Raw genomic sequence first — 27,884 nt, forward strand, 5'->3', positions numbered from 1 at the left:
CAGAGTCGACAGAAAAGCTATGCTGATGTGCGACGCCGTCGATTGGAATTTCAGGTTGGTGACCATGTATTTGTAAAAATATCACCACTGAAGGGCATTTTACGTTTTGGTAAGAAAGGAAAATTGAGTCCAAGATATATCGGTCCATTTGAAATCTTGGAAAGAATAGGAGACAGAGCCTACCGAGTTGTTTTACCACTGAACTTATCAAACATTCATAATGTTTTTCACGTTTTGCTTGCTACGAAAGTATTTGGCCAATCCTTCTCACGTTCTTCATTATGAACCATTGGAGCTTGCATCAAATCTCTCGTATGAAGAACGACCGGTCCAAATCATCGATAGGAAATTAAAAGTGCTACGAGGCAAGGAAATACCATTGGTAAAACTATTATGGCGTAATCATGCAATTGAAGAAGCAACTTGGGAGCGAGAAGACGAGATCCAACAGAGATATCCAGAAGTATATGGTATGTCAAATTTCGAGGACGAATTCTTTGAAGGAGGGGAGAATTGTAATGCCCGGTTACTCGTACAAATGATTAGTAATACGTTTATGTCATTATAGATAGTTATTTAGCTCATTATGTTTTACATATTGATTGGGGTATCAATATTGAGATTGAACATGACTTTTATATTGTTCATGGTGTATTGAAAATGAAAATATGTCTAAATAGTTATAGTAAGATGTGTAGGTAGAAGTAGTGTTATGAAGTTGATAGGAAATGAGATTAAATTGTGGTAGTTTTTATGAGTTTTAGCATAATGATTTGAATATTGATCCAAATTGAGTGAGGCCATAACCATTAGAAAGCTAAGATATAATGTAACAACTTTCATGTTTTGAGTTTTGTTCAAATCATTAGGGAAGATGAGCCAAAAGCGGCCCGAAGGGTGTCGTGTGTATCGTTGTTCCTGCACTGACACATGTTGGGAGAATAGGCATAATGTTTTACTCAGACCTCCAAATGACCTGAAACCAATTGGAGATTCAAGACATAGGGCTACAACTTTCATGTTTACCACTTTTTCAGATTATGAACAGAAGAGCCGTTTCTGGAGCGATCTTTGAGGTGACTGTGCGCAGAGCGGCGCCCGAGCGGTAATAAATGACCGCCCGAGCGCCACTTATTCTGGATTTTTGGTTCGGACAGAAGGTTCCGCGCTCGAGCGGTAATTTATGACCTCCCGAGCGCCGCCTTATGTATAAGATGATAAGTTTTGAAGTTCTGAACATTTCCATCAGCTTCCTTCATCTCTTCTTCAGCAAAACACGAAAGAAATCAAGAAAACTTCCTCCCAAAGCTCCCTTCTTCCTTTCCTTCATCATTTTGAAGATAGATCTTAGTTCTCCATCACAAGAACATCATAGAGGTGTAAGTTTTCTTTTTTTTTTAGTTGTTCTACATGTAGAGGAATGATTTTCATCTAGTTTATACAATAGTGACTGAATTATTGGTATATTTGACAGTATAGGAGCGAGAAACACCATCTCAAACCAGTGTTCTTAAGCTTGGACAGTAAGTTGGCATGTTCTTGAAGTAATACATGAGTAATATTATGATTTCAAATACTTCCCATTGATTATTGCTATATGTACATTGTTAGTATCTTATTGATGAAAATATAGCACCATATTCCATTGTTATGTATTAAATATGTAAGAAACTCATGAATATTGATGATGGGTGCTATGTTATGAACATGAACATGAACATGAAAAGAAAAGGATTGATTTTTACATGATATAGAGCTTGTTGACATCATGGGTGGTTTTAAGTCCACCAAAGCTATTGGCCAATATATGTTCATGGGGCGTGGGGTTGCCAAAGGTTGCTCCCTGACGTCCAACACAGTAGTAGCTATATAATAAAGCAAGCACGGTAGTACAGGTCAACTAATGAGGCTCAAGTACAAAAATGAACATGAATATATGCTATGATATGACATGGTTTAAAGATTCATTGTTGTCACGACTTGATATGTATGTTCTTTCGACGCATATTGATACGTACAAGTGCCAACTTATTGAGTTTTATAAACTCACATAGCTCATGTATTACAGGATCAGGTAGTGAAGAGACGTAGGATGCCGGTTCGCCAATGGATGCTTGTGACGTGCATTACCTCGACAAGAACCGGGACTTCTTATTGTATAGCTTCCGCATATGTATTGTTCGAAAATATGTCAGGGTTTGAAACAAGTTTTACAATGTTTATGTCTAGGTGTATGATGATACAGAATATGTTTGTATGTAAGAATACGATTATATATATGTGTTGATGTTAATGCTTGAGTTGAGTTTTTGGTTTTTACAAGAATGTAGAGACATCATGCCAAAATTTTTATAAATCGTCAAAGTGATGCCCTTGTCTGATTTGCTTCATACTACAGTTATATCAGTCAAACCCTATTTTGATTATGGTAATTATGATAAGTATAGAGTAAGGGTGTGACAGTCTTGATGCAACGGGGACATGTGATTGCTTATGCTTCAAGACAGTTGAAGCCACATGAGACTCGTTACCCAATTCATGATCTTGAATTGGCGGCTATTGTATCTGCTTTGAAGATATGGCGACATTACCTCTACGGTGAGAAATTTGAGATTTATTCTGATCACAAGAGTTTGAAATACCTGTTTTCACAGTCAGAATTGAATATGAGACAGAGAAGATGGCTTGATTTGCTGAAAGACTTTGATTGTGAAATCAAATATTATCCGGGAAAGTCGAATGCAGCAGCTGATGCATTGAGTCGAAAGGTATGTTCTTTATCCTTATCGACAATAGGTGTTTCCAATTTGATAGAAGATTGCTGTTTGTCTGGATTGATATTTGAGACAGATCATAGACCATTGAGATTATATGCTGTTCAAGTCGAACCAGAGCTGATTTTGAGAATTAAAGCTGCTCAGAAAGTTGATCAGAATGTGCAGAATTTTATATCGATGGTCAGAACAGGGCATCGATAAGAATATCAGATACGTGACAATGTACTGTATGTGAATAACCGATTGGTTGTGCCAGATGTTTCAGAATTGAGACAACAGATATTGTCAGAAGCGCATAGCAGTCGATTCAGCATTCATCCTGGTGGCAGAAAGATGTATAATGACTTGAAAAGACAGTTCTGGTGGAAACAAATGAAAGCTGATATTGTAGAGTTTGTATCCAGATGTCTGAATTGCCAACAGGTGAAAGCAGAAAGAAAGAAACCAGGAGGTCTACTGCAGAGTTTATCTATTCCTGAATGGAAATGAGATCACATTTCCATGGATTTTGTGACGCAATTACCGCGTTCCTCCAGAGGTTGTGATGCGATTTGGGTCGTGATTGACAGATTGACCAAATCTGCATTTTTTATTCCGTACAAGATGACGTACAGACATGACCAGATGGCAAAGATTTATGTCAGAGAAGTGGTCAGATTGCACGGACTGCCGAAGTCGATTGTTTCAGACCGTGATCCTCGGTTTACTTCACACTTTTGGCAGAGTTTGCAGCAGGCTCTAGGTACGAAGTTACATCTGACTACCGCATGTCATCCACAGACCGACGGACAGTCAGAGCGGACTATCCAGACACTGGAGGATATGTTAAGAGCGGTAGTGCTTGATTTTAGCACTAGTTGGTAAGATGCATTGCCACTTTGTGAGTTTTCGTACAACAACAGCTATCAGACGAGTATAGAGATGGCACCGTTTGAAGCGTTGTACGGAAAGAAATGCAGATCTCCTCTGTATTGGGACGATATCTCTGAGGTACCTGAGATTGGACCTGATATGATCAGAGATATGACCGAAAAAGTGAAATTGATTCAGAAGAGAATGAAGGCAGCTTGGTATTTGAGGCTGGAGACCGAGTATTCTTGAAGATTTCACCTTTCAAAAGAGTTGTCAGATTTGGCAAGAAAGGAAAATTGTCTCCACGTTATGTTGGGCCGTATGAAATTCTCGAGAAGATAGGAGATAGTGCCTATCGACTCGCATTACCGCCTTCTTTATCTGGAATACATGATGTCTTTCATGTATCTATGTTGCGGAAGTATCTCCCTGATGATTCTCACATTATTCAGCCAGACAAAGCCGAGCTTGATGAAAGTCTAAGTTATGTAGAAAAACCGATTTAGATTCTTGATCGTAAAGAAAAACAGCTCAGAACGAAGACTATTCCACTTGTGAAAGTTCAATGGAATCGTCATGGCATCGAAGAAGCTACCTGGGAGACTGAGTCAGATATGAGGCCGAGATTCCCAGATTTATTTCGATGATGTGAGTTTCCTATTTAGCTTCTGTTATACATTTCTTTCTGATATGATTTGATTGCCTGTGATTTCGGGGACGAAATCAGATCTTAGGGGGGGAGAAATGTAATGCCCGAGATTTTAGTACTGTAATCAGATATTGATTTGAGATTTCAAGGGCTAAAATAAGACGTGAAAGGAGAAGCCGGGAGTCGGTGTATTATAAGCCAAGATGTTGGACAGAACATCTGGCGCCCGAGCGGTAGGAAAAGACCGCCCGAGCGCCAATGTTGAACAAGAGGAATACTTGGACAGAAGGTTCGGCGCCCGAGCGGTAGTTTGTGACCGCCCGAGCGCCAATGTTCAATAGGGATATGTCTCGGACAGAACCTCCCGCGCCCGAGCGGTACATTGCAACCGCCCGAGCGCCGACTGAAATGTGTGAAAATAAGCCACATTTCTCTCTTATGCAACTTGAGATATATATAAGCCAATAACTTCATTCCTTCAGAATTGAACAGAAAGAAGAATCTAGGAAAGCTACAGAAATCCTTACGCCTTTTCCTATTTTGGATTTGTGATTTGTGCAAGATCCGCCCGTCATAATTTCAATCCGACTTCAGTATCGTGTTTCTATCGACGAAAGCTTCAACTAGACGTAATTTTTATTGAATTTGATATGGTTTGAAATTATGGTATTGTCAGAATCGGATAGGATTGATATATGATGTTCTTGAGATATTAGACATCGTAGAACCGAGAACAGATTGAAGAACAGATTGTTTATACATTTGTTATGATTTTTCTGAGATGGAATTGAGATTATTCAGATTTCTGAGATTATGGATTATATTGGATATTAGTTATGATTTGTAATTGATATATATTGTTGTCTGAGGTGACGGGGATATCAAGACTATACTGTTATGCCGTCGAAACAGAATTAGATTGAGTATTGATCAGAATGAGTATTGATATGAGTTGTATATTGATATTGTTCCTATTCGACACGTCATTTTAGATTGGTATTCACAGCTTCGAATTCAGGACTTCGACTTCGTCAGAACTACGAAAAGAGAGGTATAAATCAATGTTAACCGGGAGATCGACTTGGGTCAGATTAGACTTTAGTTTCCCTGAATCACATACTTGTATGTTATTGGTTTCATACCTTTATATTATTTGAATGAATATGCTTAGTCTATTGATTTATAGAAAAGCAGAGAATAGCAGATAGCTATTGAGTGAGAGTCACTGACAGAGGTGCCAGATTATGACAGAATAGTCACTGGCCCATTGCACATTGTCAGAATAGGCATTGGCGGATATACTAAGTCTATGGCGGATATGCCAAGACACTGGATATTTGATTTATATCGATGTTGCTTAGGAGTGGATCGATTCCTATCTCTGAGATTCGATATATGTGTTAATGTCCAGGAACTGAGATCCCTAGAATAGAGATGAATCGAGTCTGAAATGACGAGTCAAAGAATTTTATCTGTATTCACTAATGTGTCATAAATTATGATTTAAGTTTTTTGATACATGGTTTATGTTTTTGTATATTATTTTATGCATTGCATTTATACATTGTTTATATTGGGAGTTTATTCTCACCGGAGTTATCTGGTTGTTGTCGTGTTTGTATGTGTGCATGACAACAGGTGGGACAGGATCAGGGTCAAGAAGAGGATGAGAGAAAGGACAAGTTAGCGTGGTGATCCGAATCAGAAGTAGTTAGGTTTCAGCACTTGATATATAGTAGTTGAACCCTAGTTTCGTTTCTTGTATGTTGTACAATACTTGTACTTTTATACTGATATGTATACTAGACTGATTCCATTACGTTCCGCATAGTAAAAAAAAAATTTAGACCATATTTATCTTAATTGATTGAATTATTCCAAGAATTATTAAGAAATGATTTAACGTCCGATCTCCACATAAAGTGTTCAGAAAGTTTAAACAAAAATTTCAAAGAATAGAGTTTTATGACTGAATTTTAAGTTTAATTTATGATAAAGGAAGTTACCCTTCAACCCTTTTCTTTCCGTCAGTCTCGCCTTTCCCCAAAATATATACACAAATACAATCAAAATCCACCATTTCTTTCTTTCGACCCCGTCATCTCTCTCTATTTATGCAAATTCTTTCATTGTTATTATTGCATTGATTATTGATTATTGATTATATACACAGTTCTTCTATCACACTTATATATATATATATATATAAATTTATATATGTATTAACATATAAATTTGTATTGATTAACTGAGTTTTTGGTGGATTGAGGGAGGAGGAGAAGAAGATGAGCAGTGGGGTTAAGGGAGCAATTAGGGTTTCCATTCCGAGCAGCGTTAAGGAGATGATAATTAATATAAAAGATATTACTGGGCAGAATCACACTGAAGATGAGATTTATACTGTGCTTAAGGAATGCTCCATGGATCCCAACGAGACTCTGCAGAAGCTCCTGCTTCTCGGTCACTTCCTCTTTATTTCCTTTTCTCTTCTGAGTTCTATTTGTCTAGTAACATTGTTATTGATCTGAATTCTGCTTTTGATCCGTGGCGGCAATGAGAAAGCATACTTTAATTTTTGATCTGTTGTTTCCTTGCAGCTTGATGCTTGAATGTCTTCACGTTTCTGTTTTCCTTTTCTGTGTGCATGTTGTAGATTTTGTATGGGTGTGAGAGAATAAAATACAGACCCGAAAAAAAAAATGATAATGGGTTTAGACCGTGGATGCAGGTTCTTTCACAGTTTCACTCGCAGCTCTTCAATTGATACGAGTAATAATTAGTTATTTTACGCACAAGAATCTGTCGTTCTTCATTTTGTAGCGGTGCAATTTGTTTTTTGTTTTTACTGGATGGGTGAAGCTTCAGTGCATTGGTTCAAGCTGGTTTAAATTTCAGAGCTTTCTCAGGTTTATGAGTCTTTTTTGGGCCTGTGAGGTCACCCCTTTTATGTTAGAAACGTACGTCCAGCTTCATTCTTGTGTGATCAAGGCTCATGATGTTCTCTTGAAGTGTTCTTTTCCTGGAATTTGACTATTGATGTAAAAAGTAGTAGGAGCTCAGGTTGCAAGACAAAGACAGTCTTTTTCTGCTACATGTGTTTTATGGTCAGAGAGTTGTCAGATTGATTTTTTAACATTACTTTTGTGATTCCTTAGTTGATAAGCAGTGCGGAGTTTTGTTGCTAGGATAATCTGTGAAGATTTCCGTGATACATGCTCTGATAACATTACGAATTTAACTTAAGTTTGAAAGTGACTAATTTGTTATTTTTCTTCTGAGTTCATTTGTGTTAGTGCTTATGAAATTGTGGTTTGGGAGAAATCTGAATATACCCTCCATATCTGGTAGAGCTCATGAGGACATTTTACCATTCATGTGGATTATTTTCCAAAGCGTGCTGCTGAATGTTTTCGTATTCGTGCTGAAGTGTTTTCATACTCATGCTGATATCATATTCATCAACAGATACGTTCCATGAAGTAAAAAGAAAACGTGATAGGAGAAAAGAGGTATCGATTGCTTCTACCCATATGACGTGTATCATTGTAAAATAATTTTCCCATGTCTCGGACTCCATCTTGAACTGGACCAGATGGTGGCGAAATTTTTGTCTAAAGTTGGAAAAGAAGATTTAATGTGACTTCGTTTCTATTGCTTGGTTAGCTTTATTCGGCTGTATTCAGATGCATATTTCCATATGCTTTTTTTGCTTCATCTAATCGATTAACACTCTTTTTTTGCTTTCAATAATCTAATCAGGGAAACAATTAATCTATTCAAATATGTTCTCTTGTTTTATTGCACTCTGTAGCTATTTTAAACTGATAATTGGTTCCATCTGATTTGATCTGTTCAAAAAGGTTTTTGAAGAATAAATCTAAGATGCCTTTTCTTAGGTCATATTCATATTCTAGTACCTATCCATGCTCTACGCATAATAGGAGAATCTGCTGTATATATTATCGCCTGTATTATTTTTATCTTGCCTGGCATACTCCCATTTTAATTTAGTTTGAAAGTGGCTCTCTTAACTTACATGATTTAATTTCCCAACGCCTCTGTTTCTCTCTGTTAAAAAGGAGGAGAAGTTGAAACAAAACAATGCTTCTTTAGAAATAAAGATAAAATAAAAACTGTGTTTCATTTGTGTATTAGGCTGTTAAGCATTGGGTTAATTTATATTTTATTGCATCTGCCATGATTCTTTCTCCATAGAGTGACTATACTGACTGCAGTAATGGCTTTTTAACTTCTAAAAGTTTTCTAGCTCCCTTTTTTGATTATGTTTCAGTTAAACTTCTATATCAAGCTTGGCAATGCTTTGGTTTAACATACCATTTACTATTCTTCAGAATCTGAACAAGGAGCCTGCAGAGTTGAGGTGGATGCCTGGTACCACCCAGACACGAGCAAACAAAGGGAGTCGAGGAAATTATTCTTCACGGTACACATCTCATGGTGAGTCTTTATTTCAGGGTCACTTGCTATTCACTCAACAAATGACCTTGGATAGGAATATTGAGTGGTTTATGTCTTAAAGCCATCGCTATTTATTTTGTTTTACAATGACAATCATGCCTGCTTCACCACAAGCAAATAGATAAAGAAAATGGAAATTATATTCTGGAGAATTCATATAAAACTTAAAGTTGCTGGTTATTTAATATCATATTTTTATTTCACTTGTTTTACAGCACGTTTTGTGTTCTGATCTTGTCTTTCTAGATGCTGATGGTGGAAAACGGTCTGTTGCTGTGAAGGAAATCGCTACTGATCATCTGGCAATGAAAGGAATGAGTAAGGCTCCCTTGGCGATTGCACCTGAGATGAAAAAGAATGAAACAATTTCTATTACAAGGTGATAGGTGGTTCTGAGTTGTCTCTAGTTGCTTTATATTTTCTTTTGTTTAAAAAATTAGTTCTCCTCTTCTAGGATTCGTTCTAATGTATAGCTTCACATTTGTGTTGCTTTTCACCTGAATGCTTTCTTATAGTTATTATCTTCGTTCTTGGCAGCCCAATAACTGATGTCTCTAATGGTCCATCTAGCATAACTACCCAGAGTACACGTGAGATTCATGCTTCTGCAAGTGGAAGTGTTAATCAATCCGAAGCAAATGAAAATGCTAGCATGAATAAATTGGAAGGACCCCTGCCAATCTCATCTCCCCTTGATTGTGTTAGAAAGGCCAGGAATCCAGAAATTGGGGATATCCATCAGCAACAAAATCTGAGTTTTATAAACAGTACACTTATGGCATCTCCGTCTGCCGCTGGATCTTTTAACTCTTCTGATCCTTTACCATTTCCTTCTCAAGATCTACCACTCCCAACTGCCGTTGCCTCTATTACCAGTGAAGTAGGAAGTCCCCACACTCATGAAGTGATCACCGATAATAATACCGAGATCAACTCTGTGTCTGCTGGAACTTGTAGGCTAATTGAGATCCTATTTCTTTGTTTATGAAACATTCTTTCGTTATTATATTCCAATGTTAGTTACTGATGGATTTTTCATTTTGAAATACTGTAATAGCTACTTTGGTTCTAACATTGTTTCGTTTATTATATTCCAATGATAATTACTGATGGATTTGTTCATTTTGAAATAATGTAATAGCTGCTTCTTGTTCTGGGAGCACCAATTTGCATCAAAAGATAACAAACGAGCTTCACGTGGTTGGAAAAAATCAGCGTGTAGTGTTTCTGCCGATTGGATCTTCTACTACAGGTGCATCTTCTGTTAGTAGTACACCTTCCTTTAAATACAACAATAGGTCTCAAGTTATTGGTCCACAAAAAGGTACAAATATTGGGTTAATACATAAAAATGTCATGGATTAGATTTGTTTTGGAATATTTCTATTATATATTATCGCTTCTGGTTTTGTTGGTGGCAGTTGCATTGTTCAACAGAATATACAGTTTTGAGTTCCTAAATACTGATTGCACAAGTATCATGATTGTTCCTATTTGGTCTTTCAGACTTATATAAGTATTGTGAATTAGGTTGGTTTTCCCTTTACTAGGATGTTCTTACGCTTCTGTCCTACCTTGGAAGGACCAATGAGGAGTAGTGGAGAGAAATTCAGCTTACAGTAGTTTGTAAATTTGACGGTCACACATCACTTCTGGTTGTTGTAAATATGAGAATTTATGGACTCGGTTCCCTTGGAAATATTAATTGATATATGTTTTGAAAAAATCTATTATGTTTTCTAGAGTGTTGCATGAATTTTTAAGTTTCTTTTGTTCTCTTATTATTTCACTTTTGTAGGGACGGATGACCTTCAGAATATTTTGCTTGAATTCGGTAATATTTGCATCAAGTGTAGGAATAGCGAAAACCAAATAAGTCGGCTAGTTTTTTCTACTTACATTTCTGACTCTCGAAGTATGAGCCAGTGTTCGTTTTCATCATCTTCTAAAATAAACGGTCATTCTCTTTCAAAATAATTACTGGAACTACATCAGTCCCTAAGTTTATTTTTGTTTTATTCAAACCAAAAATAAACTTTTGAATTTGAAAATATATCACATCACTGAATCTGACATTGCTCTTTCAAATAGCAAAATATCATATCACTTTTCAAATTTTTCTTAGCAAGCGAGTTATAAACTCTTTGAAGCCCCACATTAAGGCCTCCATAAGATTGTGTACTTGACGTGTTGCGTCCACAAATGTATTGCGGATAGTTAAAATTGCATGTTTGATATATAACTGGAGTTCTTGTGTGGTTTCTTCAGTGGGTGCTGGCAAAGAGTGGAAACCAAAGTCAACGAGTTTTTCCAGTACTGGCCAGGTTTCTGCCACCACTGTCGTATCTAAGGTTTCTATAAGTTATCCTGAATCACTGCCTATACCTGTTGCCATTGGTTCGAAAGAAGCTACTCTGGAACTACAGAAGAAGTTAGAGGATTCACACCTTTCTGATGTTCAACATGTTATTATGCCCAGCCACCTACATGTTCCTGAAACTGAAAAACTCTGGTTTCGTTTCGGAAGTTTTGATGTTAACTTCAATTTAGATAAGAGCCAAATTGGCGGGCCTGAAAATGATGAAAGTCAGCCTCTTTCTGAATCATATGAGGCTATAAATGAATCTATGAAGCAACTTCCTTTAAGGTACTTTTCTTTTATCCTCAAGAATTGGATTTAGTATCTGCTCTGTATCATGTTATTCATTCGGTGTTATGATGCTCTTGATGTTCTAATTCATGTGTCAGAGATTTTCATGTCTTAAACGTTGGTCTTGGCTCATTGAACATACTTTTGTCAATATGTTTTCTTCTGTTCATGTGTTGCAGCTTGTAGGTGTTGTTATGCTTATACCTTAGGCAATTAGCATGTATGTAGCTGATAGACTAAAAAAGAACTGAATGAGAACTGGTTTTGGATTTGATTTTGATGACTGAGGATTGTATGTTAAGATCGTACTGTACATGTGCGAATCAATCCAGACTGTATTGAAAATTGAATCATCAATATCCTCCCGCAGTGCTTTGGAACTTTGACAATGACAGTGTCGCTCTTGATGCTCTAATCTAAAGTTTTAAATGGTTTCATTTATGGATACTTCATCTTATCATAGAAGTTTTTTGCAATTCTTGATGAGATATTGTTTCAATAAGAACTCATCACTTAAACATGAATAGAAACCTCTTCACAGTATGCTGAATAATTGCCAAGTGTCTAGACAACAATTCTTGCATAAAGATCTGTTTTGAAATTGGCTGCAGTTTTATGCACTCTGAATCACTCATATGATATTCTCGGTGTTTTCGTTGTTTGTATCATCAAAGTTTCAGCTAATATTTTTGGAAAAAGGCAAGAAATTCAATTGTAAATATCATCTTTCGAACAGATTTTAACCCATTTTTTCTTCTTTTTTCTCATAGAAATATGTTTTATCTCTTTTTAGACTTGCCGACATAATCATGATTCTATATTTAGATTTATTAATTTCAAAAAATATTCTATGATGTTATTTTATTTCATCTAAATATACTATTTATTAAAATTTTTGTGAACTTCATTTCTTTGGTTCTGAATCTAGACGAATGGGTAGTCCAATCATGATTGAAGGTCTAGAAGACCTAGAATGTGAAACTTTCGCTCTTTAGGATATTTTCTTCAAAAAACTTGAGATACTCGAGAAGATATAGATTATATGATTAAAGCATGATAAATGAAATAGAAGATGACATCAGGAGTCTTATGCTATATAAGGATGTGTAGCGCCCCTATCCGAGCCACTATTAAACAAACTAATAAACATGCAACATTAAAACTTAATACAACAATTAAACAACGGAAACCAAATAACTTAATTATCTTACAACCCAAACGAAAACAGAACAAATAACAACAATCTTAAACATTAATACAACCCTATCGAAAACATAATTCTGAACGAGAAAACGATAAACTACATAAAACCTCCACTGGATCACCACCGAAAACCCAACTGCTCTAGCCACTGCCTTGGTCGTCCGAACCGTCCAACCTAAGACCTGTCCCGTGGCATGGGGTGCCCAAGATGAAAACAAGGACGTGAGCGACAATCGCCCAATACGAGAATGTACGAGTATACAAACTGATATGATGCATGCGAAAATGCAATATGCTCGGATATCAAGGATCAAGTCAAGAATCTCATGCTCAGTCTAGAAGCGCCTGAGTGTGTCGTCTTTGATCTGCCCTAGGCATGTTTTGGCTCTAAAACTCATCATCATGACGACGTATAGTGTCCAGATCATCAGAGCCCGCGAGTCTTGTTGGACACTGTAGCTCTCGATGCCCCATGACAATCGTCCACAATACAGAATAGGGCTGAGAGGCCCCAACAAACGAGGTATATTTCAAAAGATATCAGGCTTAACATGATATGTCATGCATAATATGCCAAAGCAGTAAAACATGTATCATGCAACAGATAAATATGCAATATTTAAGTGTGTATACTACGCTTGGATATCTCAGTCAGTAAATCACGTACCTCACTAAAACAATATGACAGAAAGCTCTGAGCCTAGACAATACCAACAATATGAAATCACTATCAAACCAGATCCTGAATTACCAAACATGCTATAAAGTTCTTCCTAAAGGCTTTAGGATTATACCTGCGTCCTTCGTCAGCCCGCTGATGATGTCTCGATCTCAGTTCACCGACCCCCCCTCGAGTCGACACTAGCTCCGAAACTTCCCGACACCAAAGTGCCCTAGAACCTAGCTAGAAAACCTAAGGTATAAGGCTAGAAATCTCTCTGAAGGATGCGGTGTAGGGAACAAAAGAATTCAGCTTTTATTTATAGGCTGCATCCGGACTATTCAAGAAAATCTGAATCAATCTTATTTGCCACGTGTCAGAATCTCATTCGTCTAGTTGGATTTCTCGAGATAATGTAATCTGAAGTAGATCGGGTTATCCATTTAAAATTTGGTGGATCCCAATAGCTTGATCCCAAATTATCATTTCCTTAATAATACTTAATTTACAACTCTTTAATTATCTCTTAATTTGTACTTCATTCAAAATAAGGATTCGGGTCATTACATCCTCCCCTCATTACAAAGATTTCGTCCTCGAAATCAGAACTGAAGTACAATACAATTGAATAAAATACAACTCATGATTACAAAGATACATCTCAAAACAAATGTGGATACTCTAAGCGCATACGACTCTCTAACTCCCAAGTCGCCTCTGTAGTACCTCGGCGTTGCCATTGCACTAGAACAAGTGGAATGATTTTGTTTCTGAGCTTTTTCTCTTTCCTACCCAGGATTAAAAGCGGCTGTTCGACATAAGTCAAGTCTTCTTCAAGTTGAACATCTGTCGGACCAAAAACATGCGATTCATCTGCTACATACCGCCGTAGCAACGATACATGAAAGACATTATGAATGCTGGACAGATACGGCGCAAAGCCAATCGATATACCAAATTTCCAACACATTCCAAGATCTCAAAAGGTCCGATGAATCTTGAGACTAATTTTCCCTTGAGTCCAAATCTCATCATCCTGCGGAATGGTGAAACTTTAAGGAAAACTTTTTCACCTGACTGAAACTATAGAGCTCTACGCTTGGTATTCACGTAACTCGATTGACAATCTTGTGCAGTTTTAATTCTCTTCTTGATCAATTCCACTACGTCAATCGCTTGTTGCACTAATTCAGTCCTTGCACTTGTTGTTCTCTTACTTCATCCCTAAACAATGGAGTACGACAACGTCTACCATATAATGCTTCGAACGGAGCTATACCAATGCTGCTGTGGTAGCTATTGTTATATGCAAACTCGAGTAGCGGCAGAGGATCATGCCATGCTGGTCCAAAATCCAAAGCACAAGCACGCAACATGTCCTCGAGTGTCTGAATAGTCCTCTCAGACTGACCATCGGTCTCTGGATGATAGGCAATACTCAGACTCAATGTCGTTCCCAACGGTTTTTGAAAACTTCCCCAGAACCTTGAGGTAATGCGTGGATCTCTGTCACTGACTATACTTGTTGGCACACCATGATATTTAAGAATCTCTTGGATGTATAGTCTTGACATGCGATCGAAACTATATTCCCGATTATACGGAATGAAACGTGCTGACTTAGTCAGTCGGTCCACAACAACCCAAATGGCATCAGAATTCTTAGAAGACAATGGCAAGTGGGTGATAAAATCCATTGTCACATGCTCCCACTTCCTCTCACGGATAGGAAGATTCTGAAGTAATCTTCCTGGTCGTCGTCGATGTTCAGCTTTCACTTGCTGACAAACCAAACACTTGGCTACAAACAGGTAAACATTTTTCTTCATACCTTTCCACCAAAACTTGGTCTTCAAATCCTTATACATTTTCATGCTTCCAGGGTGGATACTCAATTTACTCCTATGAGCTTGAGATAAAATCTCGTATCTTAATTCTGAATCTTCTGGAACTACGTTTTTTCCTGACAGACACAAGGTTCCATCTGTTTGGAACGCAAAGCCAGATATGTTGTCTCCGTTAGCTAACCTTGCTAACTTTTTCACTTTCGTTTCAGAAAACTGAGCTTCTCTGATTTTGGCATACAACGTCGGTTCAGATAAAATGCTCGTTACTCGAATGTGTTCCATTCCTTTCTTATGACGGAAGTGAAATCCCAGAGAACAACAATCTTGGATTACACTTGATATGAAACTTGTCTGAAGTGCAGATAATCTCACCTTGCGACTAAGAGCATCAGTTGTAAGATTCGCTGATCCTGGATGATACTTGATTTCGCAATCATAATCCTTTAACAAATCCATCCATCTTCTTAGGCGCATATTCAACTCTGCTTGAGTGAAGATATACTTCAAACTCTTGTGATCTGTAAAAATCTCAAATCTCTCATCGTAGAGATAATGTCGCAAGATCTTCAAAGCAAAGACAATCGCTGCTAATTCCAGATCATGAACTGGATAATTCTCTTCACGCTTCTTCAACAGTCTGGATGCATATGCATTCACATGACCATTCTGGGTTAAAACACACCCAAGTCCTTGAAGTGATGCATCAGTGTACACAATGTACCCTCCTGATCCAGATGGTCGAGCTAAAACTGGAGCAGTGGTCAAACGTTGATGCAGTTCATTGAAACTATTTTCACAATCATGTGTTTATTCGAACTGCACATTCTTACACGTCAGATGTGTCAATGGTTTGGCAATCTGAGAAAATCCTTTGATGAATCTCCGGTAATAACCTGCCAAACCTAGAAAACTTCTTATCTCTTGAGCTGATTCCGGTCGTGCCCAACACAACACTGCTTCGATCTTGCTAGGATCCACTGATATACCATCTTTGGATATAACATGTCCTAAGAAGACAACTTTGTCGAGCCAAAACTCACACTTGTTCAACTTAGCATACAATTGGTGATTCCTTAAGGTTAGTAACACGATCCTTAAATGTTGTGAATGATCTTCAAGGCTACGAGAGTATACCAGTATGTCATCAATGAAGGCAATGACAAACTTGTCAAGATACTCCTGGAATACTCGATTTATCAAATCCATAAATACTGCTGGAGCATTCGTCAAACCAAACGGCATCACTAGAAACTCGTAATGCCCATACCTTGTTCGAAATGCAGTCTTAGGTATATCACGTTGATGAACTCGAAGTTGATGATGCCCAGACCGTAAATCGATCTTCGAGTACACTGAAGTCCCTTGCAGTTGATCAAACAAATCATCGATCCGTGGTAACTGATATTTATTCTTGATTGTTACTCGGTTCAACTGTCGATAATCTATGCAAAGTCGCATAGACCCATCCTTCTTTTTAACGAACAACACCGGTGCTCCCCAAGGAGACACACTGGGTCTAATGTACCCCTTGTCAAAAATATCTTGTAAATGTTGCTTCAACTCTTTCATCTCCGTTGGTGCCAATCTATAAGGTGCTCTAGAGATAGGTGCGGTTCCTGGTACGAACTCTATCTCCGCTTCCACTTCCCTTTCCGTAGGAAATCCATGAATTTCATCGGGGAAAACACCAGGAAATTCATCGACAACTGGAATGTTCTTCACGTCGATTACATCCTTCGATACGTCAACAGCATAAATGAGGTATCCTTCTCCTTTCGCTAAAGCCCGTTGTGACTTTACAGCAGACATCTTCTCATCCTCGTCATAGTGCAGCACTCGAAAACATTGCTCCATGATATCGACCCAAGCTTCAACAACATCAACATTCTCATCTCCGGTCAACGGTGGAGGTCCAATCTTCATGAAATCCATAATGTTGACACGGTTCTTACGTCTCCTTTCATCATGATCTCGGTGACGCCTTCCGTCACGATCTCTACGACGATGTTCTCTGCCAGCCTCTTCGTCACCATAACGGCCATGTCCCACACTTCCGTGACTGCTTCCATCTCTTGACCTCTGAAAAGAAACCAAAATCAACCTCTAAATCCACAAAACAGAATTACTAATGTCCCAAAAATCTTTGCATACTCTGATACCACCAAATGTATCGCCCTTACCCGAGCCACTACTAAATAGACTAATAAGCATGCAACATTAAAACTTAATAACAACAATTAAACAGCGGAAACCAAATAACTTAATCATCTTACAACCCAAACGAAAAAAGAACAAATTACAGCAATCTTAAACATTAATAAAACCCTATTGAAAACATAATTCTGAACGAGAAAACGATAAACCACATAAAACCTCCACTAGATCACCACCGAAAACCCAACTGCTCTAGCCACTGCCTTGGTCGTCCGAAACGTCCAACCTAAGACCTGCCCTGTGGAATGGGGTGCCCAAGATGAAAACAAGAACGTGAGCGACAGTCGCCCAATACGAGAATGTACGAGTATACAAACTGATATGATGCATGCGAAAATGCAATATGCTCGGATATCAAGAATGAAGTCAAGAATCTCATGCTCAGTCTTGAGGCGCCTGATTGTGTGGTCTCTGATCTGCCCTAGCCATGTTTTGGCTCCCACACTCATCATCAAGACGTGGACCTACAATGTCCAGGTCATCAGAGTCCGCGGGTCCCGTCGGACAATGTAGATTTCTATGTCCTATCGTCCACAATACAGAATAGGGCTGCGCGGCCCCAACAAACGAGGTATATCTCAAAAGATATCAGGCTCAACATGATATGTCATGCATAATATGCCAAAGCAGTAAAACATGTATCATGCAACAGATAAATATGCAGCATATAAGTGCGTATACTACGCTTGGATATCTCAGTCAGTACATCACGTACCTCACTAAAACAATCTGACAGAAAGCTCTGAACCTAGACAATACCAACAATATGAAATTACTATCAAACTAGATCCTGAATTACCAAACATGCTATAAAGTTCTTCCTAAAGGCTGTAGGATTATACCTTCGTCCGTCGTCAGCCCGCTGATGATGTCTCAATCTCTGTTCACCGACCTCCCCTCGAGTCGACACTAGCTCCGAAACTTCCCGACACCAAAGTGCTCTAGAAACTAGCTAGAAAACCTAAGATATATGGCTAGAAATCTCTCTGAAGGATGCGGTGTAGGGAACAAAAGAATTCAGCTTCCATTTATAGGCTGCATCCGGACTATTCCAGAAAATCCGAATCAATCTTATCTGCCACGTGTCAGCAGAATCTCATTCGTCTAGTTGGATTTCTTGAGATAATGTAATCTGAAGTAGATCGGGTTATCCATTTAAAATTTGGTGGATCCCNTTACCTTGGCCTATTCCTTGCAAACGTAACAACTGTTGGATCTGCTNAAAATAATGATTCATATCATTAAAGGATGTCCGCTAGATTGAAAGGAAAATGTTATGAGAATATTTTTCGATCAGCTATGGCTCGGTGTGTTGGCTCACTACAAGACTGCATATGCATAAGATGACGGTAACAGAGATACGTATGTTAAGATGAATGTGTCACAAAATGCGTAAGGATAGAATTAAGAATGAAAGGACTATGTTTGTAACACCTCTAGCCGGTTTTAATAAAAATAGCAGCGGAAATTAAAGTTTACTTTGAAGGGAGGAAGGTTTTAAAATACATTACAATATATAAACAAAAGTTAATACATGATCAATCAAATGTAACAACAAAATACAAAAGGTCATTTTGATCATGTATATCAAAATATCTTTCTTCCTTCCATCTTTCATACATATGACCCCGGCTCCAATCAACGTCCCGGCCCGTCGTTCTTATCTGCATCACATGAATAACTGAAATGAGTATGAAACTCAGCAAGTGGAACTCTTACATAGCAATGTACATATACCATACTCTGTAAAACGTGGCTTTGAAAACATTAAAATACCATCAACTCTGAAACACGAATATCATAGAATGAATAACAATAACGATGGTATTTCTCTTTTCTCTGTTGGATTGATATCTATATAGTATCTCTGTCTCTGTACCTTTATCCCATCGATATGAATCGATAACTCTGAGGGATATAAGCCTATGGTCGTTGATCAACTTATTGCATGCAATCTCTGGCTATGTATCTATCAATCCAATAAAACATTTTGAATTCTCTCTTTGGCATTAAAACAAACACTTTGAAGACTATCTTTTCTCTTGTATTCCCTTTGACATGGTTGAGACATAAAATGCCTCTAATATACAACAAGGTGTATTAATACATAGCATGAATCAAATGGAAGGGAATAACACTTTAAAACCATTGAAACACAATACATATATTATCATGTGAGCACAAGAAATGAAATTCCACTTACAACACTTGGAACCTTGAATCTACTCTCTTGGTACACAACCTACAACAATAAACCATAAACTTTACCATTAACATCTCAAAAATCATAAACCCATACCATAAACTTCATAAAGCTAACACACTCTAAATACCCAAGACTTCTTCCAACACCATAAACCAAGAAATAATCAAAGCCACAAGCTTACCTTAGCTCCTTGAACCCAAAATGAACTTGATCTCACTTTAAAATTCCAACAAGAAGCTTGAATCAAAGGAATAAAAGAAAGAAAATGGAACCCTAGCTCTTCCTTAAGCTGGAGAAATCGAGAATGAGGAGAGAAATGAGGGAAAAATGAACCAACTCATGTATTTAAGCACTTAAATCCAAAAACACGACTTTACTGTTCACAGACCGCGGGTGCGCTCTCTCTTGCACCGCGGGTGCGCTATGCCTTCGGCATCTCATCCAAAAAATCTGAAACCATAGACCGCGGGTGCGGTGCCTATTCTACCGCGGGTGCGGTGTCTCTTCGAAAATTCCACAAATTCTGCAATAACGACCGCGGGTGCGCTGCACAGATGACCGCGGGTGCGGTCTGCTCTCGGCCAAAACAACTCTATGCAACAAAAATCGAATCGCAACGCTGATACAACACAACTACCCCTCAACTAATAACAACAATACCACAAAACAATAATAACCAACAATACTATGACCCATATATCACAACTCTTAGCATCTAAATCAAACTTAATCTTAACCAAATAATCCAAAAACATACGAAATCTTAAACCGTACCGTTCACCAGACTTGGATATTACAATGTTCTATTTGAGTACCTCTCCCATAGTGGATAAAATTAGAGAGAGATCTCTGACATGGTTTGATCATGTGAAGAAGAGACTAAACACGGCCCTAATCCAACATATACTAGACTGACAGGTTAAACGGATTAGAAGGAGTGTATGTCGTTAAAAACTTGGAAAAATATGGTTAAAAAAGATATTTTATATCTTAGTTTAAGAAATGATTCATGTGAGAAAATCGTTAAATTTAGAGAATTAATATCCATGTAGCCGATCCACCAACTAGCGGGAATGTGTTATGATGATTCACTAAGATATAATTTAACAATATATATCTTATCAACATTTTAACAATTTGATCGGCACAACAAATTTTTTTTCTTAGAAACAATTCCCAGCATATGGCTGACCTTACATTCCACAATTCCAAGCAATTCCCTAGAAAAGGAAAAATAAATCTAAACATGGCCATAGGCTTTTGTTTTCCTTGGAAACCCATTCCCCATAACCATTCAATATCTATGGTCCACACCTTCTGGCCACTTAGGTACTTCACGATCATCCTTTTCCTTTTGGAGTATTCCTTTAGTTTAGCTGGCCCACTTTTTATGCCTAGAAATTTATACTTCACGATCATCCTTTGCCTTTTGGAGTATTCCTTTAGTTTAGCTGGCCCACTTTTTCTACCTAGAAATTTATGTGCGGAATCTGTATGGGTAATGTCTAGAATGATGTGAGTACCTGCATAAACAGAATGTATAATTGTTGGGAATGTATTGTTTTTTGGTTTCACAAACTCTGCAGTTTCTTCTGCTAAAATTTTCTTTGGATATCCAATTCTCGTTCTAGCCATTAGCTAAACACAATTTATCTCTTGTTTAAGTCTTTCTAGAGAGTTGGCTCATGATTTAGTACCCTAATCAAGTATGATTTCGTGCTCATTTTGTTTGCATTTTATCCTTCAATTGGACTCTTGAGGATATTCTTGTGGAATTCGATAGTATAATCATCCATAGTTTTGCTATCAAATATTCCGTAGATGATATAAAAAACAAAAAATGAATATGTGGCAAATATTTGGAATTCTAATGGAATATATTAAATAGTATCTTTTTTTTAAAATTTCAGAAGTAGATAAAGCCCCAAATATTTTCCTTAATGTAATGTAATTAACTGGTGCTTCATAACCTCTTAGTGTAGTAGAAAAAAAAGAAACTCGTCAATTAGCACATCAATTAATGTGGTATTTATGAGAAGTACTGCAGGCTCGAGTTTGCCACTAATGGAATGGTACATACTTAGACTTGCTGCTATTTCTGTCCTTTTGGTAAGCTGTGTTCATCGGTGCTCAAAGTGTTGCCTTGACATCTGTTACTGATGGAGGATCTCATTTAGAGTTTCATCCTTGTTTCTGTTTCACGCACTGGATTTTCATTGATGATTATTTTCTAATTCACCATTTGTCTACTTTATTAATACTGTTCTTTCTTGCATGATTGCAGCAGTCAGAATGCTGTGACAGTTGTGAAGGATTCAGAAATTAAGTACCCTGACGAACCCCAATCACCATCACAAGAACCAGAAAACTTTTTATCTAGTGAGGGTGAAGTCCCATCCTCGATTATCCCTGATTATAGCAAGTCCAAGCAGGAAGTTGGGCCCGGAAGCCATCAGCATCCTGCTGTCCACACTTCTTCAAACTACAATTTTGGTTTCATTCCACCTGTATTAAGTAACCAGGTTTCGCCTTTGGAAAGTTCTGATACGCAAGCTCGTGATGTCCCTCGACTTCCAGGATTTGCTGTATGTCTATCATGTTGTCGACGCGGACCTATTCATTAGGATTTCACTGATATTTTTCTCACTATGCTATAAACTTTGTTCAACTTATATAGCATATGTCTTATATCTTCTCTATGACTTGCAGTTTGATGTTCTTTCTCTGTGTTGAAACTTGATTTGCATCTATAATCTTGACTTTTAACGGCGATTAACACATTTTTATTGATTATTATTTAATTTATAGGTACAGCAACCATTGGATCCGACAAGTTATTATGGTCAATTTTATCGTTCTACTGTAGATAGCGATGGCCGGATTTCACCATTTAATCCAGCTGTAACAACAAACAAGTATGCCGGATGTGCTTCAATCCCTGTACAGACTTGTCAGTCTCCTCAAGAGGTTTGGCTTTCTAAAACTCCAGTAATTTGTGATTTGTTTCCTTTTCCCATGTGTTTGGTATCATGGGAAAAATGGGAGTTAGATTTGGTGGAATTTGAAATTAGTAATACCACTTTAAGTGTTTTAGAAAGACGTAATTTCAAAACGGAATTGGTATTTGGATTAACTAAATGAAATCTTTATAAATTGAATGGATTTCATGTTGGCGTATCGTATTCTCGCACCTAAAACACAGCGGAAGTTTAAATTTTTTGTTTTGAACGTCGTGTGTTTAGAAACATTCGTAGGGTGTTCTAAGAATTTATACCTTCGCGTATCAAACGCTGGACACCAAGCTATTCTGTTTTAGGCGGATATAGCCCTTCTTATAATTTCACTACGAACGGCTTTCCTCATTCGATCGCCTAATTAGGTCCACGATCAGAAACTCTGTTCCTCGCTTGGATTGCACTAGTGATGCCAAACAATTCTTGCGGTGAGATTGTGGTCTCCGAATTTCCAAAATACGGAGACAAAGCAACGACGGTGGTGCGGCGTGATGGAATAAAACAATTGGCCAAAATTTTCTTCTCCCAAAAAGGTGGCCGTGAGTTTTTGAAGGAATTTGGAGAGATTTTTTTTTTGTATGCAAAAATAATGAAATTTAATAAGGACTCCTAGTGGTGTATTTATAGAGTGAGACTCCTAATTTAATTAGGAGTCCTTCTCTCCCACAAGGACTCTAATAATTTCATTATGTTTAAACTCTCATATAATTAATATATAATGTATTTATTAACTTTTAATAATACATGATATAATAATATTATATACACTTATTTTATATCAACATATAAAATATGTACATGTATATTAAATAAAATAAAAATTATTTAATTTATAAACTAACATCTTGGTGAATTTAATTCTAGACTCTCCTAGACCATTTATGAGAATTTATACATGTTAGTAGTCACCATTACTAGCACTATCATTTAATTATTAAATTCCAAATTCAAAAAAAAAAAGAAGATTCCGAACTCATCATAATCCCGATAGACGATCCGAGAGCGCCGATGTACCAAGAATACAAATCTTGTTTATATAATGAAAATCGAAAATTTCGAAGATCAAAATTTTCATTTACCAAATTTAGAACTTACCATATATGGCAGTTACCATATTTGGCAGCTGCCAGTTTTAGTGAACTCCTTCACAAAACAGGCAGTTCCACTCTCCTTCTTTATTTCGCAATCATGCTAACTTCCATTTCTTTCATCCCATGGAATCAACTCATAAACTCTTTTATAAGCTTCCTGTTTGATCTATATCAAATTATAATCGCCAAATTCTAACTCCTTGAAATTTGACTATCTCAACTGGAACACAGAATCCGATACTTGTGTGATCCTCAATGGTTCAAGGATACAGCTAGCCGTGGGTTCACATCTCCATGTGATTCAGAATAACATTTATTCTTATTCGGGTTTACCCTAGTTAACACCATTCTTTTCATCAACTCTTTGATCAAAAATGTCAGAACTCATTTCTGATTGCACCCATCAGATCATGGTAAGAGTGTCTAGTAGCATCGCCCCATGATCCCCTAGGTATCATCGATATTGCCTGCAAGAACCTTTATTCATGGTTAGCGTACAATATGGTCCTTTCAACACATATATCCCGATCGAATGTGCAGCCATTGGTATATCGAGAGTTGCGTATGAATTCAATAGCAACGTGATTTATCTTTGAGTTATAGTTTCATGGTATGCGCAACTGAGGAAACACCTTTCCAAATTGCACATTTCTTACTCCGGCAAGAGATTCCTTGCACTATTAACTCATCATACCACATAGGATATCTTTACCCGTTAGGTAAACGGTGAATCCCCGATTACAATGTATTTGCTCCTACGTATTTCGAAATTACAACCAACCTCGCCACCTGATGACCTTCGATGGAGTCGGTAAACGGATCAAAGTGTATGCTAGTACGTATAGCCCTTACATTGTCCCGAGTCAAAGGAATAATGGTGTACAACCATAACTACGGACTATTCCACTCGATAAGTGAGAACCACTTGGAGAGTCCGAGTGAGGGTTGTTAGTGCATCATCATATGATCACCCATTTGTGTGAATGGGCATTAGGGATGGCAATGGGCCGGGGCAGGGGCGGGTTTGTCATTCCCATCTCGATCCCCGAATTCCATCCCCACCCCCATACCCGCCCCCATCCCCGCTTTTTCTGGTTCGGGGAATCCCCAAACCCAAAACTTCGGGGATCAACTTCCCATCCCTGCCCCCATCCCCGTTTCAAAAATATTAATATGGCAAGACGATGACGGATTCGGAGATTTTCTCAAACCAAAATTTATTATTATCTATTATTATTAGAGATAATATCAATATTAATATTAATAATATTATTATTATTAATATTTTAAAAAATAATATTATTATTATATTATTCATACTAATAATACTATTATTTTATTATTGATATTATTTTCGGGGTGAGTTCGGGGATTTCGGGGATGAGGATAGTAATCTCATACCCGCCCGAACCGAACCCAAACCCAAACCCGAAAAAATCGGGGATCCCATCCCCGTTTCGGGTTTTCTCCGCGAGGCCCTAAACCCGTGGGGAAAGTTGCCACCCCTAATGGGCATCTTCATGCCCTTGCCAATGAAACATGGCGTTTACATCACAGATGCTAGTCTTAAGCTCGAACAACTTTTATCCGTGTTTTAGGCAGTTGATTCGACTAGGAACCTGTTTAGAATATACGGTACACTTCCTAATGAGTTTTTATGATCTTACTTTGTGACGCAGATCTCATGGTACCTATTTTATATTCAAGAACTTTATCTATGTAGCTTGCATGAGTATACAGATAAAGTATAATCTCATAATCGAATAAAATCATAAAATATTATTAAAATAAAGATTGTTTTACATTAGAGTCAATAAAACCGGAGCCACAAGTTGGCTTGCTGGGCACCTACTCTAACATTTCATTGGTTTGAGCTATTGAAAAAATAATATTATTTTTAATTTTAACTTTGTTTATCTAACTCGAAAATTTTATATTTTTTTTCAAACACTATAAAATATGATATTAGGAAAATTATGTATTATAAATTCAAACTTTATTATATATTTTGAGAAAGTTATGAAAAATCTAATAAAAATATTATTATACTTAAAAGTTCTTAAAAACCTCAATTATTTTAATAGTAAAAGTTTAATTTATCAAATTTGTTTACAGTTTTTTTTTTTTTCAATTCTAAAAAAATTATTTTCATGTTGTAAAGTGTGGAAAACTCGTACCTCGATTGGCATAAGAATGAGGAGAGAAGCATTAGCTAGTGACTTCTTTTGTGTAACCCCACGAACTGTTAATTCAATTCTCTTAATCGTTGAGGATGTCATACTGGTTCTTATTTGACATACTTTAGTTGCAGGGTGGTGTCCCTTTCATTTTGTCCAGTTCTCCAACTCCGCTTGTAACTCAAACTGCTGGTGTTATGCAAAGTTCGGTTACTTCTGCCCAGCAACCTCTTCATGTCTTCCGTCAACCAACAGGCATTCATATGCCCCATTATCCTCCAAATTACATTCCATATGGACCTTATTTCTCCCCGTTCTATGTCCCACCTCAAGCAATTCTTCAGTTCTTAAGCAATGGTGGATTTCCTCAGCAACCTCAGGCTAACAATATTTATCCAACTCCACCAGGGACAGCTGGCAAATATTCAGTTTCTCAGTACAAGCAAGGATCTAATACAGGAAGCTCAACTCAAATTGGCATGCCTGGCAGCTTTGGGCCGTATGATCACTCGATGGCCAACTACACTTCTAGTTCGTCCAGTGCAGCTGTTTGTTCTACATCTAATGAGGATTTTTCAGCATCTCAAATCAAGGAAAACATCTATGCCAGTGGCCAACAGGTTTGTTACTTTCAGTATGTTACCTCATGTTATTTCAAATTTGCTGTTACCAAGTAGTTCAAGGAGGGTTTCATTATGAGAATTGTTCTCATAGTTTCTTTCATTCACTCTATACTGTCAAAAATTAAATATCAATGTAATAAGCAGATTGTGTGAATTGGTATAGCAAATATTGTCGACAATCAATTGCTTGTAACAAAACTATGCCAGAAGTTGTAAATTCTATTTCTAGCTGGTTGAGGATAAATTTTTGCCCCTCTTATCTATTTTCCTTGTCGTACTTGAGGAGTGCACTAATTGTTGCTTTGTTGACTAAACTGCAGAGTGAAAGTTCAGGTGTGTGGTTTACTACTCCAAGTCGTGATATTTCAAACTTGCAGGCTAGTTCGTTTTATAATCTTCCTCAAGGTCAGTTGGCTTTCGCCCCAACACAGCCTGGCCCTGGAACCTTCACCAGCATTTTCCACCATGCACAGGCAGTTACAGCAGCAACTGTTCACCCTCTTTTACAGCAATCTCAATCCATTACTACTCCTGCCGATATCGTTGGACCGACAGCACATGTTTACCAGCAGCCACAACATATACAATTAAACTGGCCTACTAACTATTGAGAAATAAAAGCTGTTTCTAGAAACATTGGCAAATCCCAATCCTTAATATCATACTGGGTTTCCTGGAGTTACTGATTTGAGTGAGGAACATCAAGAATACCAAAAAAAAAAAAAAAATTCCAAAAACTGAGTGTAAATTCCTGGAAAGGGGCCAGTGAATTTGTTGATATATTTTTGCGATCTCTATGATTGGTGACGACGTTTTGGTTTACTGATGCCAGAATGTGAGCCATCTCTTTCCTGCATCTCGTTGATGGTTTATATTTCCTTTGGACAGATTGGGGAACAAATTTATATCTTCCATCTATCTTGTTGGTGTGCGAAAGACATGATCTCGTCCTTTTGTTTTCCATTTTGTTCGAAGAATTATCGGTAGCTTGAGACTCAGAGTTACTAGGTAGATCCTGATGTGAGGTTTATAGGCATTCTTACATATGTTTTGAGACTCCCTGTTTCAGCCCTTGCCTTTATGCCTAAATGATTTTCTGTTCCAATCTGCAAAGTTAATGTTCCCATAGCAATGAGTGTGTTAGAACTGTTGTAACTGATCTCATATTATCATTATTGTTGTTATTGAAAGGGCATGGTAAAGGATAATTATTTCAGAGGCTAAGCTGGGGTGGGATTCTCTTTTATTTTTCTAATTTTTAATTTAATATATTTACATTTTTCGTCCATGTTTTGGTCAGAAATCTTTTTGGTTTCTTCTATTTCGAAAATGTCAAAAGTCCATTTACTTTTGAATTTTAAATGCTTTAGTCAATATATTGATTAACTATTATAAATCTTTTTTTATCTATAAAAGCTAATTCTATGAAATTGTCACTAGA

General features: G+C 37.4%; 1 protein-coding gene across 6 annotated transcripts; it reads left to right on the forward strand.

Annotated features, from left to right (window-relative positions):
* Positions 1-6,448: 6,448 nt before the first annotated feature.
* On the forward strand, positions 6,449-27,680 carry LOC140983744 (GBF-interacting protein 1-like). Of its 6 annotated transcripts, none has more exons than XM_073450868.1 (11): positions 6,449-6,738; positions 7,744-7,787; positions 8,631-8,736; positions 9,004-9,136; positions 9,295-9,710; positions 9,899-10,081; positions 11,026-11,404; positions 21,823-22,123; positions 22,347-22,505; positions 25,949-26,440; positions 26,821-27,680. In XM_073450868.1, exons 1-11 carry the CDS (start codon positions 6,564-6,566, stop codon positions 27,052-27,054), a joined length of 2,622 nt encoding a protein of 873 aa, XP_073306969.1. In that variant the 5' UTR covers positions 6,449-6,563; the 3' UTR covers positions 27,055-27,680. The 6 variants fall into 6 exon arrangements, with proteins under 6 accessions (XP_073306969.1, XP_073306966.1, XP_073306968.1 ...); XM_073450865.1 differs by having other exon boundaries at positions 6,450-6,738; positions 21,826-22,123; positions 26,764-27,679; XM_073450867.1 differs by having other exon boundaries at positions 6,451-6,738; positions 22,353-22,505; positions 26,764-27,679.
* Positions 27,681-27,884: the final 204 nt, after the last annotated feature.

Source organism: Primulina huaijiensis, chromosome 9 (assembly GCF_012295235.1).
Source record: "Primulina huaijiensis isolate GDHJ02 chromosome 9, ASM1229523v2, whole genome shotgun sequence".
Lineage (NCBI taxonomy): Eukaryota > Viridiplantae > Streptophyta > Magnoliopsida > Lamiales > Gesneriaceae > Primulina > Primulina huaijiensis.

Bases quoted from the DNA above. Each gene is read 5' to 3' on its own strand.
- LOC140983744 (XM_073450864.1), top strand. From the start codon at position 6,564: ATGAGCAGTGGGGTTAAGGGAGCAATTAGGGTTTCCATTCCGAGCAGC. The intron at 7,788-8,630 runs GTATCGATTGCT...ACTATTCTTCAG, and splicing joins AACGTGATAGGAGAAAAGAG to AATCTGAACAAGGAGCCTGC. The intron at 11,405-21,822 runs GTACTTTTCTTT...GCATGATTGCAG, and splicing joins ATGAAGCAACTTCCTTTAAG to CAGTCAGAATGCTGTGACAG.